Source organism: Hyaena hyaena, unplaced genomic scaffold, assembly GCF_003009895.1.
Source record: "Hyaena hyaena isolate Hyena2069 unplaced genomic scaffold, ASM300989v1 scaffold_124, whole genome shotgun sequence".
Taxonomy (NCBI): domain Eukaryota; kingdom Metazoa; phylum Chordata; class Mammalia; order Carnivora; family Hyaenidae; genus Hyaena; species Hyaena hyaena.
This window is the reverse complement of record NW_024080755.1, coordinates 2,672,238-2,692,960: the sequence shown is the minus strand read 5'-3', so window position 1 is coordinate 2,692,960 and position 20,723 is coordinate 2,672,238. Positions and strand designations below refer to the sequence as shown.

Here is a 20,723-nt window from a genome sequence, read left to right as displayed (position 1 = left end):
GCCTTAAACACGTTTAGACCAAATCCACTACATTACCTTAATGTGAATAAGCTTAAGCAGAATAATTCTTCAAGTCACTCTGAGTCTGTAATTCAGAACAATACTTTTGGAAACTATTACAGTCATCATTCAGGAAGATGAGAACTCAGCCTAGCAGTTACAGACAAATTTATATACCAGAATCATTTGGAAAAAGACCCTTTCCCAGATTATGTTGTCAGTAGTGCAGAATTAATTGCTCCTGACCTTGTAACAACCTTTTAGTTTAGGTTCTACCAGTAACTTATAAAGTTGTTATTAAACCCACAAATTGTGTAACATTATGGTTTATCTACTTGGTCTGTTACACAAATAAACTAGTAATGAAAGACGGACCTTAACTTTTTCTTTTATAAAGAGATAACAGTTTGTTACTGTGTCTGAAAGGTAAGCTCAGACTGTCCATCCTCTAACAGTTCATAATTCTAGATTTTTATTTTTATTTCAAGAATATCAGTTTGGAAATGAACTTTTTTTTTTTTTTAACATTGCAATAGAGCTTTTAATGTGTGGTATTTCTTTCTAGCCTCAAAAAGGGAATTCATAGAACTAAATTCTCCCTGTATGTAAATGAGGATAAAGACAGGAACTCACCTTTATGGATTATCATATCTGTTCCCATTCTCGATTTTTCCTTAAAAATGTCCTTGCTTGGTATCCATGTGTGCTTTTTCTCCATGGTGATGGTGGGGGTGTCCTATAAAAATTATTTTTCAGTGAAATTCTTTGTTTGAACCTGTCGTTTCTGAGTTTGAAAGTGGAATTTGTAATAAAAAATTTTGATTGGCTGTTTAGAAAGTGAAAAAATTACTTTTAGTTTTATCCCTAAACAAGATTTTTTTTATTTAGAGTGACATTAAGAAACCACTCTCCCCTATTTAAAAATAAGAGATTGGGTAGGTGGATTATTTTTAGATAGTTTATTATTTTGTCATCACCATGCTGGGGACAGTGCTCAACTTTAACTCTCTTTGTGCCTGTTCTATGTTACAAACATTTTGACAGGGTTTGTATACAATATAAGATTTAAATCCTCAATGTAAGAATGAGAATTCGATATAATAGGTTTTTTGGTGTTGTTGCTGTGCTGTTTAATGTGAATGATAAATTTAACTAAATATTTACTTCCAGATTTTTGGCTGATAGAGACTTTTTGTTAAATAGTTATTAAAAACACCTAAGGTACTGTTGGATTTTAGAAGATAACCTTGCATGTATGCTCCAGTAGAAAGACAGGTACCTCTTCCCCTCAGAACTGGCAGGCTTAAGAAAAAAACAAACAAATCCCAGGAAAGGCTTAGTATTCTAACAAAGTATCTACCTTTGTTACATCTTTGTTTCTTCTTGTAGGGTGTTTGGGTTTGTTTTTTGTCTTTTGTGGTTTTTTTTTTTTTTTTTTGGTAGTAACATTGACTCAAATGAAAATGACTTTTCCCCATAATGGCACTGTTAATGTTCACATTGATTTGAATTATCAAAGAGGGGTTTGTTTTCACTAGTATATGAAGAATAGGGTTTGATATAATATGGGATGACACAGGGTATCCCATAAAGATATAAATTTCAGGATATTTTGTGATAGGTCTTGTTGCAAACTTTTTAATATACCAGAGAGTTGGAATATTTATTGTTTTCCTTAAGGAAGGAATGTTCAGATGCAACATTCCTGAAAGATGTGATAGTTGGGAGAAAAATAATTACTAAATCTGTAGATCTCATAAAACTCCCAAGTAAGCAACATTTGTGCTTGTTTGCCTAGCACAGAGTTACATGATATGCTGTACGGTGTTTGGTTAACTCTTAAAAATAATTCTTTGTCAAAGACTTTTTTCTTAGGAAAACAAACAGTGATTTTTAACAATGGGAATGTAGTGTTTTAAGATCTTTTAAAATAGTGTTAATTAGTGTTTTGGTTCCACAAATTATTTTTCAAATGTTTAGTGGAAAGAGTTTTTGTTTGTGAAATTTGGCAATTACTGAATTTTAGGTTGAACATAACCAAATGACTTAGGTTAAATCTCCCTCGGTTTACTAACTTTTGTGCAAAAGGAAATAAAGTAAAAGATGAGGTAAGAAAGAAATTTTAATCTTTGTCAGAAGTAATGTTCTAGAGGAGTCGTTGCTTTTAGTGAATTTCCAAATGAGCAGTATATATAAGACCTTAGATTGGAACAGGATTTTGAAATATTGCCACATGCAGAATGCCCTCAGGTTTAGGGGGTAGTAAATTTAGAAATGTATAATTTTCTTTGGTATGCATTCTAAATTTTTTTTCTATTTTTAAAAATTTAATTTTAGAAGTTAGAGATTTACAGAATTATTGGCAAAGATAGTACAGAGAATTCCTGTGTACACCATAACCTATTGTTTTCTATCATTTTAGGACATTTATCACAACTAGTGGTCCAATACTGATTTCGTTATTATTAATGAAAGTCCATAATTTGCTCAGATTTCCCTAGCTTTACCTAATGTCTTTGTGAATTCCCAGATAACCACATTACATTTAGTCCTGTTTTTTCAGACACTACTCATGCCCCCCCCCCCCCCCCAGGTTATGACGGTTTCTTAAACTTTCCTTGTTGATAACCTTGACTGGTTTTGAGGAGTCCTGGTCAGGTATTTTGTAGAATGCCCCTCATTTGGGAGCATTATGAATTTTAAGATTTTTCTCATGTTGGGGCACCTGGGTGGCTCAATCTGTTGAGCATCTGACTTTGGCTCAGGTCATGATCTCACGGTTCATAGGTTCCAGCCCCGCATCAGGCTCTGCTGACAGCTCAGAATCTGGAGCCTCCTTCAGATTCTGTTTCTGCCTCTCTCTCTGCCTCTCCCCCGCTTGTGCTGTCTGTCTCAAAAGTAAATATTAAATAAAAATAAAAGACTTTTCTCATGTTTAGGTTCTCCATAAATAAATGGAGAGAGATTTAATAGATTGGAAGACTATAGTCAATTCTTCCAGATTTTGATACATAGATTCATTAAATCTGAATGAAAATTCCAGTGAGCTATTTTGTAGATATTTACAAACTAATTGTGAGTTTATATGGAAATGCCGAAGACTCAGTAGGCCAAACAATACTGAAGAACAAAGTAGGAGCACTCATACTACTTGAAGACTTTAAGTCCATGGTAATCAAGACAGGGAGGTATCAGCAAGACTAGATACGCTGCAGAAGAGAGTGATAAGAATAGAGAGCCCAGAAGGAGACCCACATAAATAGTCAATTGATCTTAAGGGAACAAAATCTAATTGACAATCTAATGATTCTTCTTCGTAGAGCAAAAATTTTATCCACCAGATCATTGTGACTAAAGTCATACCTGACTTTGCTGTATTTGCTGGGAGGAGTTTTTTTTCCTTTCATAACTTCAATTTCTGGAACTTTACAGTCACATAGAAGGGTTTGGTACAGTGTAGTTGAGAGAAATCCAGGTTCTTTTAAAAAAATTTTTTTTAAATGTTTTATTTATTTCTGAGAGAGAGAGAGAGAGAGAGACAGCGTGAGCAGGGGAGGGTCAGAGAGAGAGGGAGATACAGAATCTGAAACAGGCTTCCGGCTCTGAGCTGGCAGTCAGCACAGAGCCCAGTGCGGGGCTCAAACCCACGAACCGTGTGATCATGACCTGAGCTGAAGTCAGACGCTTAACCGACTGAGCCACCCAGGTGCCTCAAGTGAAATCCAGTTTCATCTGAAGACCATTTTTTGAGATAGTACCAGTTTTCATTGTATTGAGTTGGGTAATTTTGACATGGCTTTATACATCAAAAATGTGATCTAAAAAGAGATGGTAGTGAGTTTAGAGATTAAAATAGCCAACTTAAGCAAGATTTATGTTTTAGTATAGTATACATAACCAATTTTAATCTTCCTGAATTAACTTTTCCAGAATTTCTTGAGGTTGGAAAAAAGCAGCCTGCTTTGGATGTTCTTTATGATGTTATGAAAAGTAAGAAACACAGAACATGGCAGAAGATACATGAGCCAATTATGTTGAAATACTTGGAACTTTGTGTGGATCTTCGCAAGAGCCATTTGGCTAAAGAGGGATTATACCAGTATAAGAACATTTGTCAACAGGTATGAAAAGAGCTCAGTTTTACATTTTTCTAGTGCTGTAGTGATTTTCGGAGGGGTTTGCCTTTTAAAGGTAATATACTTTGTATCATAAAATTTGCTCTTAAAATATTTTATGGTTTGAGAAGTGTTTTAAGGTTTTCTCTCTCTTTTTTCTCGGTTAGGTGAACATCAAATCTCTAGAGGACGTTGTTAGGGCATATTTGAAATTGGCAGAGGAAAAAACTGAAGCTGCTAAAGAAGAATCTCAGCAGATGGTCCTCGACATAGAAGACCTGGATAATATCCAAACTCCTGAGAGGTATGTAGGTTAAATTGCTAATACATTTTTTTCAATGTTTTTCTTTACGTGTGTCTACATCATCCTTGTTTGAAGTGTAGGTGTTTATTAGAAAGAATGCTTACCTTTGGAATTTTAAGTGTCTAGTACGAAAAACATACTATTCAAAATTCATAAAAGCAGAAAGTTAACAGCTTGTGGATAGGCAGATACTAATTTAAATGGTTGTAATATGGGTTGGGGCTGTGAATACCTGAACACTTATATGACAGCTTTACAGTATGCCCAGAGAAGTAGGAAGAATTCACACTGTTTTATACTGATAACATTGTTGGTTTTGTTTTTTTAATCTTAGGGTAAAGTAGGAAATAGTGTCTAAAATTGTTTTCAACTTTTTAAATTTTTTTTAGTGTTCTTCTGAGTGCTGTAAGTGGTGAAGACACTCAGGATCGTACTGACAGACTACTTTTAACTCCATGGGTTAAATTCCTCTGGGAATCATATAGACAGTGTTTGGACCTTCTTCGAAATAATTCTAGAGTAGAGCGTCTCTACCATGATATTGCCCAACAAGGTAAAACAAGAGCTGATTTGAAAAGTTGACTGATTTGAAAAGGTTTTGCAAAGATTGACAATTAAAGTTAACCTGTTTTTCTCCATAGTGTTTAGTTTATATCCTCATTGAAAGGTGATCTCAGCCTTCATTTAGATACTAATTAAGTGACAAATTTGTTTTACTAGTTAGAGTAATTCTATATGAAATCTACTTCGTGGATGTCTGAAAGACAGAGTCATTTTGGAATTTCTGGTGGGAAAAAATGTAACTTTTTGATTGCTTTCTGATAAACTTGACTTTTGCTTTTGACCTTATTTCTGCATATACTTAATCATGCCATGGGCTTCTTTTTTTTAATTCTTATTTATTTTGAGAGAGAGTGTGAACAGAAGAGAGAGAGAGAATCCCAGGGAGGCTTTTTTCCACCAGTGCAAAGCCTGATGTGGGGCTCGAACTCATAAACCATGAGATCATGACCTGAGCTGAAATCAGAGTTGGCTACTCAGCCAAAAGTCACCCAGGCACCCTGTGCATGGGTTTCTAAGGTCTTTTTAAGCTCTGTACCTCTGTGATTCCTTGAAAAATACATACTTTTATTTTTCTTAAACACTATTACTGAATATAAAAATAAGTCATCTTGATGACTCTGGATCCTCTTAAAAAGTATCCAGTTGTCATAGTGCATATACAGTTGACACTTGAACAGGTTGGGGAGGGGGATTAGAGGTGCAGACTGACACACCCCCTTGACCTCATTCCTACACAGTTGATCTGCCTATGACTTGGCTATCCAAAAACTTTATAGCCTACTGTTGACCAGAATCTTACTGGTAGCATAAACGGTTGATTAACACATTTTGTGTGTTACATGTGTCGTATACTGTATTCTTAAAATAAAGGAAGTTAGAATAAAAAGAATGTTCAGATTATCAAAAAAAAATCCACATGTAAGTGGGCCCACACAGTTCAAACCTTTGTTCAAGGGACAGTTCAAGGACTGAACTTTAGTCCTGAAGAGCTGTATCAAGTCTGTTTTGTTAATCCTGTATCTTTTCCTTACTGTCATTTATCTTGGCTGTTAATGGAGCTTTCTAACTGTATACAAATGTGGTATATGTGACTTGAGAGTAGCTTGGCTTTTTCTTAGTTCGGCCTTAGTACAACTTTGCGTTGCCATTCTTCTCGATATGGGGATAATTGGCATTTGTTTATTCAAGCTGTAAGTGACTTTAAGGAATATTTTACAAAAAAAATACTGTACTACAGGGGCACTTGACTGGCTCATTGGCTAGAGTATGGGACTCTTGATCTCAGGGTTGTGAGTTGGAGACCCATGTTGGGTGTAGAGATTACATTTAATAAATGTTTATAAAAATATTTTACTGTGAGTATTAACACCTTCTGTTCCGTTTTGTTTACTTAGCATTTGTGGATTTTCATTTAACACAAGTAAACTTGGGGTTTTCGATAACTACTGATATAAACGTTAACTTGAAGTTAAACTGCATCCCTTCGTTTGGGCCTATTGAAATAGAAATGCTCTTTTTTTTTTAGGGCAAAGGAATTCTGAAATTGTTATATTGCAATTATGACAGTAGGAAATTATTTTAATGACAGAGCAAGTAGTTAAGGTATGCATCTATGTACACAGTTGAAATCAGGTTACCATAAGCACAAATTTGTTAGATAAGAAGGCTTTTTGTATTTCAGGCTAGAATTTTTTTGTTCTTTTAGGATTTTAAGTGGTAGGTATATGAAAGGTGAGTCCCTCCTCCATTTTAATTCAATAGTTTCCCATTTGTAAACTCTCCCAAAATCCCAGAAACAGATTTTAGTCCTAGGCTAGGACTGTGTCCAAAAGATGGTCAGGACACAAGTGGCTAATGAGTGATCATTTCTGAAGACTGATTATAAGTTTGGGTAAATCTTGTTAAAATAACTGATTTCAATATTTGAAATAAAACTTCTTCAAATACTTGTTGATGGTGGAAAGTACCTAATGTATTTTATAATTATGCCTATAGCTTTCAAATTCTGCCTCCAATACACCCGTAAGGCTGAATTCCGTAAGCTCTGTGACAATTTGAGAATGCACTTGTCACAGATTCAACGCCACCATAACCAAAGTACAGCAATCAACCTTAATAATCCAGAGAGCCAGTCCATGCATTTGGAGACCAGGCTCGTTCAGTTGGACAGTGCTATCAGCATGGAATTGTGGCAGGTATGTTATGAACTACTATCTGTTTTTTGTAGAAACAGTAGCTCGTATTATTTTTTTTCTTTAATGAGTATTATCCTCTTATTGGTTAATTTCAATAGATAATTGAAGAATTTAAGATCACTTGATGGATAACCAAGAACGCTGAACAAGCAATCTCAGAATATCTTGGTTCTAAGTTGCCTGCTGTGAAATGTGGGCCAAATCATATAATCTTTTGGGCCCAGTGTCTTTTCCATACAAAACAGTTCATCCTCAGTGCTGCTCCAAGTGTGGTTCAGTGTCTGGTGCCAGTCTGTGAATCCGATCTGTGAACTAATCGGGGTGGGGGGGATAGCGATTTCATGGTAATCACGTGTGTGTTTTACTGTTCAGAAAAACTGAGCTTCTCTTTCAGTTTATTTTTGTAATAATTTTACTGTATTTTATAAAAGTATTGGTGGCAACAGGTTGGAAGTTAAAAGAAAACAAAACTTGTCCTTTGCTGCAGAGAATTGGAGAAATGCACTGCATCCACTCCTAAGATTCCTTACTGTTGCTCTGGCTTCGTAAGCATGCTTGGGGAATATCCTACATTGGGGATCTCAGTGGTGCTGGGAGTCTGCCCACTACTTGGGCTTTTTACACTAAGAATTCTGCAGACATTTTCCTGTGATTTTGTAGTCACAGCCTGAGACTTTGATATATTTGACCAAAAAATGAAGTCTAATTGAAGTTACAGAGAACGACTAGTAGTTTTTGAGCCAAGTGAAAATGTGATTTCTTGCTTTCCAAAATATTTTCCTTTTCTGTAGGGACACCCTTAAAGTACTACCTGATGAAATAAAGAAAAAGAGGTTCTATAGAAGGTAGACATGCTCCCTACAGAACAAATGGATGAGTAGAAAGTAGTACTCCTGTGTTATCACTCAGAAATAACTTCTGTGTTTTATCTTAAGTCCTTCTAGATTTTTTCTATACATCCCAAGTGGTACGATAATCACTTTTAAAAAATAATTTTAAAGTCACATTTATTGATGTGTAATTTGCATCCAGGAAAACTTGCCCTGAAGTTTGACTAATGTAATAACCATCATAATCAAGATGTAAAACATTTTCTCAAAACTGCCTCATGCCCCTTTGCACCCAACCCCTCCCTGATCCTTAAAATCGATTGGTCTGTTTTCTATCAAAAGGATCAGATTTAATCATTAAAACGATCTATTATGGAAAAGTTTATTAGCATATAAAACCAAATTTTTGCAAGAATACTTTGAAACATCTTTAGGACAGTCATTGGGATTTAAAAATAACTTTTGCAAATGAAAGCACAGTTGGCAAAGTTGTCAAGATGGTCCTAGAATAGCTAATCTGGTTACCATGTGAGGCTTTAGGCTGGGGCTGGTTGGTTAGTCTTCTAAATAAAATTTGAATTCTCCAAAGTTCTCTTTGGGGCAGATACGTATTCTTAGAGATATTTGGCACTTTCTCTCAAAATTCACCCCTGCTACTACCATGAAAGAGCCTAAGAAACCAAAACCTGGTATTCTGTATATGTCAATTGGTACATTTTCAAATACACTTTACCTTCCTAAAAAGCTGCTTTTACGCACGAGTCCTGAAGTTCATCAGCATCTTGAACCTGGACTGAACAGAGTTGTGCATTGAGGCCTAAAGGGCAATGCGCTTTTTAAAAAAGTTTGTTATAGCTAATTTAAAGAAGTTTAAAGGTTTAATATGTGATCACGGCAGTTTTCTGAAATATGTCAGATGTTAAATTATAGGCGAATAAAAGGAACCACACAAAAGAATTTTACTTCCCATTTTTATTCTTTTTTTTTTTTAATTTTTTTTTTAAATGCTTTATTTATTTCTAGGAGAGAGAGAGAGACAGCGTGAGCAGGGGAGGGTCAGAGAGAGAGGGAGTCACAGACTCCGAAACAGGCTCCAGGCTCTGAGCTGGCAGCCAGCACAGAGCCTGATGCAGGGCTCGAACCCACGAACCGCGAGATCATGACCTAAGCGAAAGTCGGACGCTTAACCGACTAAGCCACCCAGGCGCCCCCCATTTTTATTCTTTAGTATTTTGTGTTTTAGGTTTCCTAAAGTGATTTGGATTAGATTTTTTTTTTTGGTTTAGAATGCAGTGACTGTAATTTATACTCCTTTTAGGAAGCATTCAAAGCTGTGGAAGATATTCATGGACTATTCACCTTGTCTAAAAAACCACCTAAACCTCAGTTGATGGCAAATTACTATAACAAAGTCTCAACTGTGTTTTGGAAATCTGGAAATGCTCTTTTTCATGCATCTACACTCCATCGTCTATACCATCTATCCAGAGAAATGAGAAAGAATCTTACACAGGAAGAGATGCAAAGGTAAGAATGTTATAAGTCAGATAATACTGTAATCATGAAACAAATACTTTGTACTAAATGGCATGGTTTTAAGTTAGTGTTTCTCAGCCTCTGCACTATTGACATTTGGGGCTGGATCATTTACTGTTGTGGGGACTGTGCAGTTAGCATGTTTTGGAGCGTCCCTTGTTTACATGATGCCAGTAGCAGTTCTTTCACTTCTATCAGAAATGTCTCCAGACATGGTTGTTCTTTGGTAGTATCAAAAATCTGATTGAGAAGATTGAATATTAGGAAAGAAAGAGTGTTACTGTATGAGCTTTCTATCCATAAATGGCATTTAGAATCTAGTCTTAGAACAAATAAGGGAATTAAAAAATAAATGCTACCGTCACATCTAATTATATAAGATTTTTAACTGAGTGTGTGTTTGAATATAAAAAAGGGGTCTATGATGTAGCAATCTAAAGACCACTTTTTTCTTTTAGCATTACATGTAACCTATTTTCGTTTAGTCTTTTTTTTAATGTGGTTTGGTTGGACTCCGGCAACTCACACACTACTCTTTTCTTGGTAGACCATGTTATTTTGGCTTCTATTAAAATTATGTTTACCAAATTGTGTGTTTTTTTTGTTTTTGTTTTTGTTTTACCTTTACAACAATACACGGAACCAACTAAATGAAATTTTGGAAACTCTTGAGGACAGTGTTCACTCACTGTCCTTTGTGTAATCCATGTCTGTTTGAGATTTAAAAAAAAACAAAAACTTGGTTTTCTTTAAGGTACCTATGTACCAACCCTTTAGAAAGTTCTGTAATAGTATCATAATAGTATTGGGCCATTTAACTTTATGTACATTATTTTGTTTAATCTTTACAACAGCCTCATGACTCAGAAAATTGAGTGTCTTGCCTTGGGTTTCAGTCTGGGAAATGGTGAGGCTGAAACTCTAGCCCATGACCCTTGAGCTCCAGCGCCCACTGTCCTTAATGTAACACGGTGCTCTGAATTCAACCTGACTTGCCTCTTGTGTTTTAAAGAAGCTAAGATTATGCTTCGCCAATGTGTCCTCCCAACATCCCCGTTGTGTTCACTTAAAGTCCTTGTAAGTTTTCCCCCTTTCTTAGGGTCATATTTTCCTTAGTTTTTAAAGTTGCCTTAATTGTTTTTCTAAGGGAGCTTGGGATATACAAATGTATCTATTCAACATTTTAACTCCTCAGTCTTTTTCTGTAGCTGGAAAATATTGACTATAGTAAGTGGGTATATTAAGTTCTGATTCTCCCAAGTATTCATTTTAGCATGGTCCATTCTCTTAATCTGTTTCAATGAATAATATGTATGAATACAGTTCACCAGGGGGGTGCACATAGTCTGTCACTGGCATCTCTTATGAAATGATTAAAGAGAAGTGTCTTTCTTTTTATCAGGTAACATTTATGAATTTAACAGATTTGTAATTTTGTTCTCCAGAATGTCTACTAGAGTCCTTTTGGCCACGCTTTCCATCCCTATTACCCCTGAACGTACTGATATTGCTCGACTTCTGGATATGGACGGCATTATAGTTGAAAAACAACGTCGCCTTGCAACACTGCTAGGTCTTCAAGCCCCACCAACAAGAATTGGCCTTATTAACGATATGGTTGGTATAAGTTCAAGCATTCTTACAGTTCAGAATAGGAAATTTATGGTCAGGTTTTATAATTCATGCCAGGTGGTTCTGATGGATGGACTGGTTTGAGAACTACTGTTGTAAGCATAGTGTTCCTTTAAGGTGATTCCTCTGTAGGGGGTGGGCTGAAGTTAAATTTGATGTCGTAGATGAGAGTTGGAATACCTTTGAGGAATAATGCGGACCACTTAGTAAGAGAAAAAGTAATGGTAGGCAAGGTTCATGGCTTATTTCAGAGGGCTGCAGGAAAACTAACCAAGCTGACAGATTGTAGAAAAGGGGTGATGAGTATAGGAACGAATGTGAAATTGATTAGGCCTGATGCCGGGCAGTGAAAATATTTCCAATTTTTCTTTCTCTTTTAGTGTTTATTTTGAGAGAGCACAGTCATGAGACCATGAGCCAAGCAGGCTCTGTGGAGCTCGATGCAAGGCTCGACCCCACAACCATGAGATCATAGACCTGAGACAAAACTCAAAAGAGTTGGACGCTTACCTGACTGAGTCACCCAGGCACCCTGTGAAGTACTTTTTTAAATGAGGGTTTCTAGGAGTGCCTGGCTGGCTCAGTCAGAAGAGCATGTGACTCTTGATCTTGGGTTGTAAGTTTGAGCCCCACGTTAGGTGTAGAGATTACTTAAAAAAATTTTTAAAAATAGTGTAGATTTTTAGGTTGCACCCAGTACCTACACCAGTCAATTTCAGAATATGGAGCCCAAGATTGGTGTATCTTTACATTGTTTATGTTGATGGACTCTTGCATTCAGTGGAAATTTAGCATGTGAGTATTACTATATATTTTTTTTTAATTTATTTTTTATTTATTTCTAGGAGAGAGAGACAGCGTGAGCAGGGGAGGGTCAGAGAGACAGGGAGATACAGACTGTGAAATAGGCTCCAGGCTCTGAGCTGGCAGTCAGCACAGAGCCCGACGCGGGCCTCGAACCCATGAACTGCGAGATCATGACCTAAGTGAAAGTCGGACGCTCAACCGACTAAGCCACCTAGGCGCCCCGAGTATTATTATATTTTTAATGTTTGTTTATTTTGAGAGAGAGAGAGAATGTGCTCCATGGGGGAGGGGCAGAGAGAGAATCCCAAGCAGAGCACGCTGTCACACAGAGCTCGGGGCAGGTCTTGATCTCACAAACCACAAAACCATGACCTGAGCTGAAACCAGGGGTGCCACTTAACTGACTGAGCCACCCAGGTGCCTTTTGGAGTGTGTATTATATGCCAGGCAAGTAAGATTTACAAGTTTAGGTTTTAGAGAGAGTGACTCACAATAGTCTGACTTAGTGGTTATTATAATACAATACCCCCAGTAAATTACTTTGGGGTAAGAGAAATAGGAGGGACAGCTGCTAGAGAAAAGGCCTTGCTTTTCTGGCAGAAGCCATCAAGTTAGGTAAGAACTAATCCGTTTTCTGTGTAGCAGCACTTTTCTCTTAGAACACTTTTCTTTTACAGTAGGAAGGCAAATTCCTTGTCAGTTTTTATTTTTATTTTTATTTGCTTATTTATTTTGAGAGAGAGTGAGTGAGAATGTGTGTGTGCATGTGGGGAGAGGGGTGGGGGGAGAGAGTCCCAGGCATTGTGGAGCCTGATGTGGGGCTCAATCTCATGAACCAGAGATAGATCATGACCTGAGCTAAGAGATGATTAACCGACTGAGCCACCCTGGTGCCCTTGTCGTCAGCTTTTAAAAAGAACTTAATCTGGTGTCGCCTGGGTGGCTTAGTCGGTTAAGCGTCCGACTTCCGCTTAGGTCATGATCTTGCGGTTCGTGGGTTCGAGCCCCGCATCAGGCTCTGTGCTGACTGCCAGCTCAGAGCCTGGAGCCTGTTTCAGTCTGTGACCCCCTCTCTCTCTCTGACCCTCCCATGCTCACGCTGTCTCTCTATTAGAAATAAATATAATATTTAAAAAAAAAAAAGAAAGAACTTAATCTGTAAAACAGCATTTCTCCTTATATGCCTCCATCTTTTATTTTCTTGACACCGGCCACAGGTCAGCTTTGTGTTTGGCAAGTTTTTGTGGGACTGACTGAGAATTAAATGAATAAAGTGATAGCATTATCTTTGGGAAGAGATCTTACTAGTAAATACATGTGAACAAAGTTTTTTTTTTTTTTTTTTTTTAACATACTGAAGAAGTGTTTAAAACCAGAAATAGAGTCCATATCTTTTGAGCTCTCATCTGCCACACACATCTTGACCTTAAAGGTCTGTTATACTGGTTCATTTATCAATGTTGGAGAACTGTTGGCCAGCAGCCAGGACATCCAGACTTGGGTCCTTATTGTGCCCATAGAACAGGTGTAGAAGTTTGTAAGAAGGGTGTGGTTGGTATCTGGTCAATAAATTAACTGAGTGCCAAGGGACATTTTTAAGTCTCAGTCAGTATACCCTACATCCAGGATTGAGACCCGAGTTTTGAGCTCCTATAAGCTTTATAAGTCTATAAGCACCTAGAGAATGATTCTCGTATGTCAGGAACACATTCAAATTAACCAAAGTTCATAAGCAACTGGTTCTTAGATCAGAAAGCCAATTATAAATTTTAGTGAGAAATAACTTTAATAGATTACGGCACCCTGTTGTAGCATATCTCCTCTTTGGGGGAAAGGGTTCTAAACGGGGAATCTAGAATAATTTGATAGGAATAAAATTAGATCTGGGAGAATTTTGAGTGCTTACATCACACCTTATTTCAATAAAGATATAAAGGCATTTGCAGGGGAGGTATTCAAGAAATGTGGAACAGCACCCATTTCGCATAGGAGGTGGGCTGGAGCGCTGGCGTGTGGGGGTAGGATCTGTGGCCAGGTCAGCGTGGGACACGTGTGCAGGTCTTGCTGTGTCCCTGCAGTTAGTCTGTCTGTGGACTAGCAGTTCCCAGCATGTAAAGGATAGGGCTCTGTGTGCATTGTGTGTACCAGTTTACAGTTTAGGTAAGATACGATTTAATAATTAAAAGCAATTTTGAGGTTTATAAAATTTGGCCACTTTCTGTCTCCCTTTTAAGAAAGGTTATTCAAGTGGCACCCTTAGCTGAGTTCTAGTCACATATAAAAGTGTAAATCATAAATGTAACTGGGTAAATTCTCGTAAGGTGGTTTCTAGTCCTCATGCCCCTCAAAATGTGACTCCCCACGTTAATTTGTCTGTGTACCTGTTAAGAGATTTGAGGTTCACATAGATGCAGTAATATGTTAAATTTTTTAGATTTATTCACATGTTGAATGTAGCTGTTTTTTCTTTGATCGTTTCTATGTGAACTTAGCCTTCTTGTCCTGAGTTTTTTCTAATAGATGCTATAAGAATAGTGTTGGCATAATTTTTGTGTGATACAGTTATTTGTGAACTGTGGGATTGTACTTCTTACTGGTAATAAATTAGGTTGGCTACAGTAATTGTATTTATAAATATTTTATTGGTTTAGAGATTTTATATTCTTATTAAGCTCTTGGGAGACTTTTCACTGTAGATAGCTATATAATTTGGGGGAAGAGACCCAAATGTAGTTTCCACTTAGATTCCTCTGGTAAATTTAAAGAGCATTGGGACTGGTCTTTCAGATTCTTTCCAGATTTCCAGTCCTGTATTTTTCTTCTTTGTACTCAGTTCAGTTGGAACTCCAGTTGGAAAATTTCCTTCAGCAATTAAATCTTTTGTTTATTGTAGGTCAGATTCAATGTATTACAGTATGTTGTTCCCGAAGTGAAAGACCTTTACAATTGGCTGGAAGTAGAATTTAACCCACTAAAACTCTGTGAGAGAGTCACAAAGGTAAGGCTTAGTGTTCTAGTTTGGGTTATATGACCTTTGCTAGCTGGCCTTTTTTCAGGTTGTGTTTATATTGAGAGAGAAGTACTGTCTTCTGTGTTTGAATTCAGTGCACATTTCATTGTCTTTTTTTCTTTATGTCAAGAGAAAGGAGATTTCTGATGTGCTAAATAAACCTTTGGAGGTAAATTAGCAGCATGACTAATCATTGTCAGTCACCTTCAGACAAGCATCAATAAAGTTTCGTATTACATTTGTATTTCCCTGCACTGTGTGATGTTTTTATATGTTAAAGATGGGAAAAAAAGTGTCACAAATGTTTTAGGCTCTGCTAGTATATAATCTGTTTTCAACGTAATGGCCTTTACAGGTTCTAAATTGGGTTCGGGAGCAACCTGAAAAGGAGCCAGAACTGCAGCAGTACGTGCCACAGCTGCAGAACAACACCATACTTCGTCTTCTGCAGCAGGTAAGCGCTTTCAGATGTTTTGTTTACAACTGGCATTTCTCCCCTTGATTGTTTCTGTCACAACACTAAAAAACTTAAGAATGGCCTAGGATTTGAACTCCTCACCAAATTCTGTTTTGCCAAAATTAGTCTTATGTATTTGACTATTTATTTATTTGAAAAACAGTATTTTATATATGATTTGTAATTGTTCTTTTTTCCTTTCTTATTGAACAGTCTTTGTACATGTCTCCTTATTAGCAGTGTAAATCTAATTCAATGGGTTTAAATTGTCTAGAGGGTACTGCGATTTATTCAGATTCTGCTGATGGAAGACTGTATTTCTAGGGGTTTTTTGCTATTGGAAGATGTTGCAGCAGCGAACATTTCCCTACATGTGTCTTTGTGTACTTCTGTGACTGTGTAGTATCAGAAGTGGAATTAGAGTTTACATGTGTAAAGCTTTAATAGTTTAAGAGATTCAGTTAATGAACCCTCCTACCTGTTGTGAATGGGGAAGCCTTTTCTCTTACTAGTGTTAACTAGGTGGTATTAGTCTTTTAACATATTTTAGTCTGACTTATCTAAGTGTGACCATTATGGTTTATAATATGACTTAATGTTCCTGTTTTGTCTTCCATTTGTTTCATTGGGAGGGGGCTTTTATTATATGTTCACTTCAGTACTAATGCACATTTCATTGACCTGCTTTCTCTTGTATATGTGAGCAGTGTTATTTCTTATGTGCTATACAAGTGGTTGAAGGCTAATTAGCAGTATAACTAAATAGTAATGCTGCCAGTCTCCTTCAGACAAATAATTTTATTAAAAGTGTCCAGATGAATTAGGTAAGTGGTAGTTCTCTATAAATATGTGGCCATTCAGGGTTTTTTGTTTGATGAAACTAGGATTTGAAAGGATTTTGCTTTTGAGGAACGGTTATAATGTGATGGTTCAGAGTATAGCATTTGGATTGATAGCTTTGAATTGGGATTCTAGCTCCAGCAGTGTAGTGTTACCAGTCATTCTGAGCTTCAATTTTTCTCTGAGAAATGGGCATAACTTCTACTCATAGTTGTGTAACAGAGCACATAAAAATGCTGAATAAATTATAGCTGTTACTACTAACCTTGTGTTCTTTATGCAGGTGGCACAAATTTATCAGAGCATTGAGTTTTCTCGTTTGACTTCTCTGGTTCCTTTTGTTGATGCTTTCCAACTGGAACGGGCTATCGTAGATGCTGCCAGGCACTGTGACCTGCAGGTATGTGCTGGAAGGGACGCTGAGGCGGAAGGCCTTGAAAGACTGAAAGAACACATATCCTTTGATTCACAACTTTTGATTCAATGGCATCATTTTAAAGTTGTACTAATCGGGTCTTCTAGCTTTTGTAGTTAACATTCTTAAATTCATTTGAAATTTTGTATCAAAAGTTAGTTACTTGTGCCCCTGGGTGGTTCAGTCAGTTGGGCATCTGACTTTGGCTCAGGCCTTGATCTCGTGGTTCACAAGTTTGAGCACTGTGTACGGCTCTGTGCTGACAGCTCAGAGCCTGGAGCCTGCTTTGGATTCTGTGTCCCTCTCTCTCTGCCCCTCCCCCACGCACGCTTTCTCTCAAAAATAAACATTTAAGAAAAAAAAGTTACCCATTTGTAGAATGGTTTCATATTTGTGTACGGACGTAACTATTGATGATATCGTTTAATTTTCAAAGGTTCGTATTGACCACACTTCTCGGACCCTTAGTTTTGGATCTGATTTGAATTACGCTACTCGAGAAGATGCTCCCATTGGTCCTCATTTGCAAAGCATGCCTTCCGAACAGATCAGAAACCAGCTGACGGCGATGTCTTCAGTACTTGCAAAGGCACTTGAAGTCATTAAGCCAGCTCATATTCTGGTATGCATCTTGGGGAGAAATGAACTACAGAATTTTTCAGGGGCCCTTACACTATGTCTTGCACAAAAAGGTTGGTTTGAGGTGATGTCCGAGAAAGAGTTTATTATGTATTTCCTATTCAGTTGTACTTGCTAGCTTTGGTATTTTACCTATCACCCATAAGATGAAAATTCCCCTCACCCCCTTTGTGGGGCACCATGATTGGGTTTTTCCTTCCTGCTTAGGTTCTGTTCTTGTAAGTTCTGTTAGCCTTTCTCTTTGCCTTGCATGCTTTAGAGTAGATTTGATGCAGACAACGATTTAACCTAGCAAATAAAGGTTCTTCAGCTGTGTCGCTGCTATTAAAGACTCTGTATAGGTCATAGTATTTGGTGCTGGAGCTGGTAGCTTGAGTAACATCGTCTCCTGTTCTTAAATGCAGACATACGTAAGGGTAATATGTCAGGAGTATTTAGTAACTTTTTGGATGCCTCATACCATGGTGTATCGTGATAATTTTTTAAAATCCATTTGTTTTTGAAGCAAGAGAAAGAAGAACAGCATCAGTTGGCTGTTACTGCATACCTTAAAAATTCACGAAAAGAGCATCAGCGTATCCTGGCTCGCCGTCAGACAATTGAGGAAAGGAAAGAGCGCCTTGAGAGTCTGAATATTCAACGTGAGAAAGAAGAATTGGAGCAGAGGGAAGCTGAGCTTCAGAAAGTAAGGAAAGCTGAAGAAGAGAGGCTGCGACAGGAGGCAAAGGAGAGAGAGAAGGAGCGCATCTTACAGGAACATGAGCAAATCAAAAAGAAAACTGTTCGTGAGCGTTTGGAGCAGATCAAGAAAACGGAACTGGGTGCTAAGGCATTCAAAGATATTGATATTGAAGTATGTAGCTTATTACATGCTACAAACTCTGATTTACATTTCCGAAGCATGGTCCTTTACCATTTATTGATTTACTCTAGGCAATCTGGTTATTTTCACTCATTTTGGTACAGCTGGTCCATTAACTATAGTCTGAAGTAAACATTTGTTTTAAATGGCTCTGTGCAGTTTTTAACCATTGTTAAAATGGAGTTGGGTACGTGCAGGTTGGAGAAATGAGAAATAGATGTTAAGATTATGTTGTTTTCCCTACATAGAAGTGGAAATGTGCTGTTGTGAAACATTTTTACATTGTCTAATTTTACCCACTGGTAACATTGACTCATTGTATAAAAAGTAACAGGTTTTGATTTTAGAAAACAGTGCTCCATACGCATTTCTTCTATATTCTTATTAGTGATTGTGTGTTTGTAATACTTTACAGGATCTGGAAGAATTGGATCCGGATTTCATCATGGCTAAACAGGTTGAGCAACTAGAGAAAGAAAAGAAGGAACTTCAGGAACGCCTGAAGAATCAAGAAAAGAAGGTGAATGAAGGGACCGGTTGGTAAACTTGTAACATGCCAGGTTAACAGAAATTTTTCTTTAAACTACATTTGTTTTCATGTCATTCAGATTGATTATTTTGAAAGAGCTAAACGCTTGGAGGAAATCCCTTTGATAAAGAGTGCGTATGAAGAACAGAGGATTAAAGACATGGATCTGTGGGAACAGCAGGAAGAAGAAAGAGTAAGGTTTTCACTGGACTGTAACGTTGGTAGCCTGGAAGCTCTAGTTAATCCTCTGCCAGTAGTGGAGCCCCGGTGTCAGAATTGTTTTGTGCTCTTTTGCCAGGAATGGTGCTTTAATGGCTGAATACAAACAGATTAGTGAGCGTATAGACATTTTTACAACAGAGGTTAAAAAATGAAACTTGCAGTGTGCAAAACACAGCTGAAAAGTTCACCTAATAAAGAGCTTTATGGGGTTATAATTCACACAGCACCTATTTCACCTGTTTAAACGGTACAATTGATGGCTTTTAGTACATTTACAGAATTGTGCAGCCATTTAACTTTACCCTAAAAGAAACTCCAATCCCGTTAGCAGCCCCTCCCCATGTCTTCCTACCACTTTGGCCTTAGGCAACCACCAGTTTCCTTTCTGTCTCTAGATTTGCTTACTGTTTGGGTACTTCGTATAAGTGGAATCATATAGTACACGGTCTTTTGAGACTAGACTGTTCCTTCTGTAGTTTTGTTAGTATAGATTATATTTATCTAATGATACCAAAGCAAGGTTTTCAAATGCTTGTAGTGGCCAAATTTGTGACCAAAAAACTAGTGGCCCTGTTCTAGTTTTAAAAGTAAATACAGGCAACAAATCTGTGGGGACTTCCATTGGGGAGAATGCAGCCTCTCGGTTCCATTGGAGTGTTGTCATTCTGGGCTTTGTTTGCCAGTGCCTTCCATTTTTTTTCAGAAGTTAGAGTTTTTGTGATAATGTGTAAAATTAGAGAAAAAAGAGTGCAGACCGGATACAATGTTTGAGATGGTTTGTTGTATTCTCTGCCCGGAAGCCTTGCATTCTCCCTTTGGTGTGCAGACAAAAAGTCTTAGGTCAGTAGTGCACCCTGCCTTCACCTCCACAGTTTTCTTTAAGGGAGAAAATATCTTTTATGATTAAATCATAGGGCTTATTACCATGAGGAATTTCCTTTTTGTTTTACTGTATACATTGTAGGTTTTTCTTTAAAGTTTTCAAGTTCTTACAGTTGCCTCTGGACTCTTTTATCCATCTCCTGTCCCTGATTTCTTCCTATGGACACATGGGCATGGATGATAGTAACCCTTCCGTTTTTATGGCGGGACAGAAGGGGCACAGGATCTGCTGGTCATCCTTTGAGAATATCTGTCAGGAATTGAGAGTAAATTACTAATCAGATAATGAATGTTTTGAAATTTAACCTTGTATTATGTATTTGCAGATTACCACCATGCAACTAGAACGTGAAAAGGCTCTTGAACATAAGAATCGAATGTCGCGGATGCTTGAAGACAGAGATTTATTTGTAATGCGACTCAAGGCTGCACGACAGTCTGTTTATGAGGTGAAGTTACTGGTTTCGGGGAAACATTCATTCATGAGCTTTTTTGTTTTACCTTAAAGTTCTCCTATAACGCAGTGGTACGTTCTGTCTTGAGCTAACATTTTATAATGATCATTCAAATTAATAAAAATGTTCTTGAAAATATTTTATAGGCTATTAAGCAGTCAACCGTCACTATAAACAAATTTTCTGAAGGTGAAAGTGGACTGCGTAATATTTGCTTCTGGATACAAGTTTCATGTACTGTTGGATTTAGAAAGGAAAAAGTAGATCAAAGTGTCCTGCTCTTAAATTCTAATTATTTTATTTGTTTTGTATAAAAACAAACTACTGGGTGAAGGAAAAGAGAACTGTCCCAACAAGTCACAAAAACCTGTCATCTGGAAATTTGTATACATAGGGCGGTTGCTTCCTGTGGTTTCAAGAACCTTGCAG

The 20,723-nt window shown here is 37.3% G+C and overlaps 1 protein-coding gene and 2 non-coding genes across 3 annotated transcripts in view; all 3 read left to right on the top strand.

Moving 5' to 3' along the window:
- EIF3A (eukaryotic translation initiation factor 3 subunit A) overlaps positions 1-20,723 on the top strand; it is a 35,091-nt gene that overhangs the window by 2,388 nt on the left and 11,980 nt on the right. The window contains exons 2-15 of the mRNA XM_039237315.1: positions 3,931-4,121; positions 4,283-4,419; positions 4,809-4,972; positions 6,979-7,178; positions 9,327-9,535; positions 10,990-11,161; positions 14,877-14,981; positions 15,349-15,447; positions 16,574-16,690; positions 17,142-17,327; positions 17,850-18,197; positions 18,622-18,726; positions 18,815-18,928; positions 20,166-20,288. Of these exons, the coding sequence (XP_039093246.1) occupies positions 3,931-4,121; positions 4,283-4,419; positions 4,809-4,972; positions 6,979-7,178; positions 9,327-9,535; positions 10,990-11,161; positions 14,877-14,981; positions 15,349-15,447; positions 16,574-16,690; positions 17,142-17,327; positions 17,850-18,197; positions 18,622-18,726; positions 18,815-18,928; positions 20,166-20,288 (2,270 nt within the window). The remainder of the gene's footprint in view (positions 1-3,930; positions 4,122-4,282; positions 4,420-4,808; positions 4,973-6,978; positions 7,179-9,326; positions 9,536-10,989; positions 11,162-14,876; positions 14,982-15,348; positions 15,448-16,573; positions 16,691-17,141; positions 17,328-17,849; positions 18,198-18,621; positions 18,727-18,814; positions 18,929-20,165; positions 20,289-20,723) is intronic.
- LOC120235187 lies at positions 15,088-15,209 on the top strand. Its single transcript, XR_005529334.1, has one exon. It is a non-coding gene; the product is annotated as a small nucleolar RNA SNORA19 (small nucleolar RNA).
- LOC120235190 lies at positions 16,115-16,244 on the top strand. The gene has a single exon (XR_005529337.1). It is a non-coding gene; the product is annotated as a small nucleolar RNA SNORA19 (small nucleolar RNA).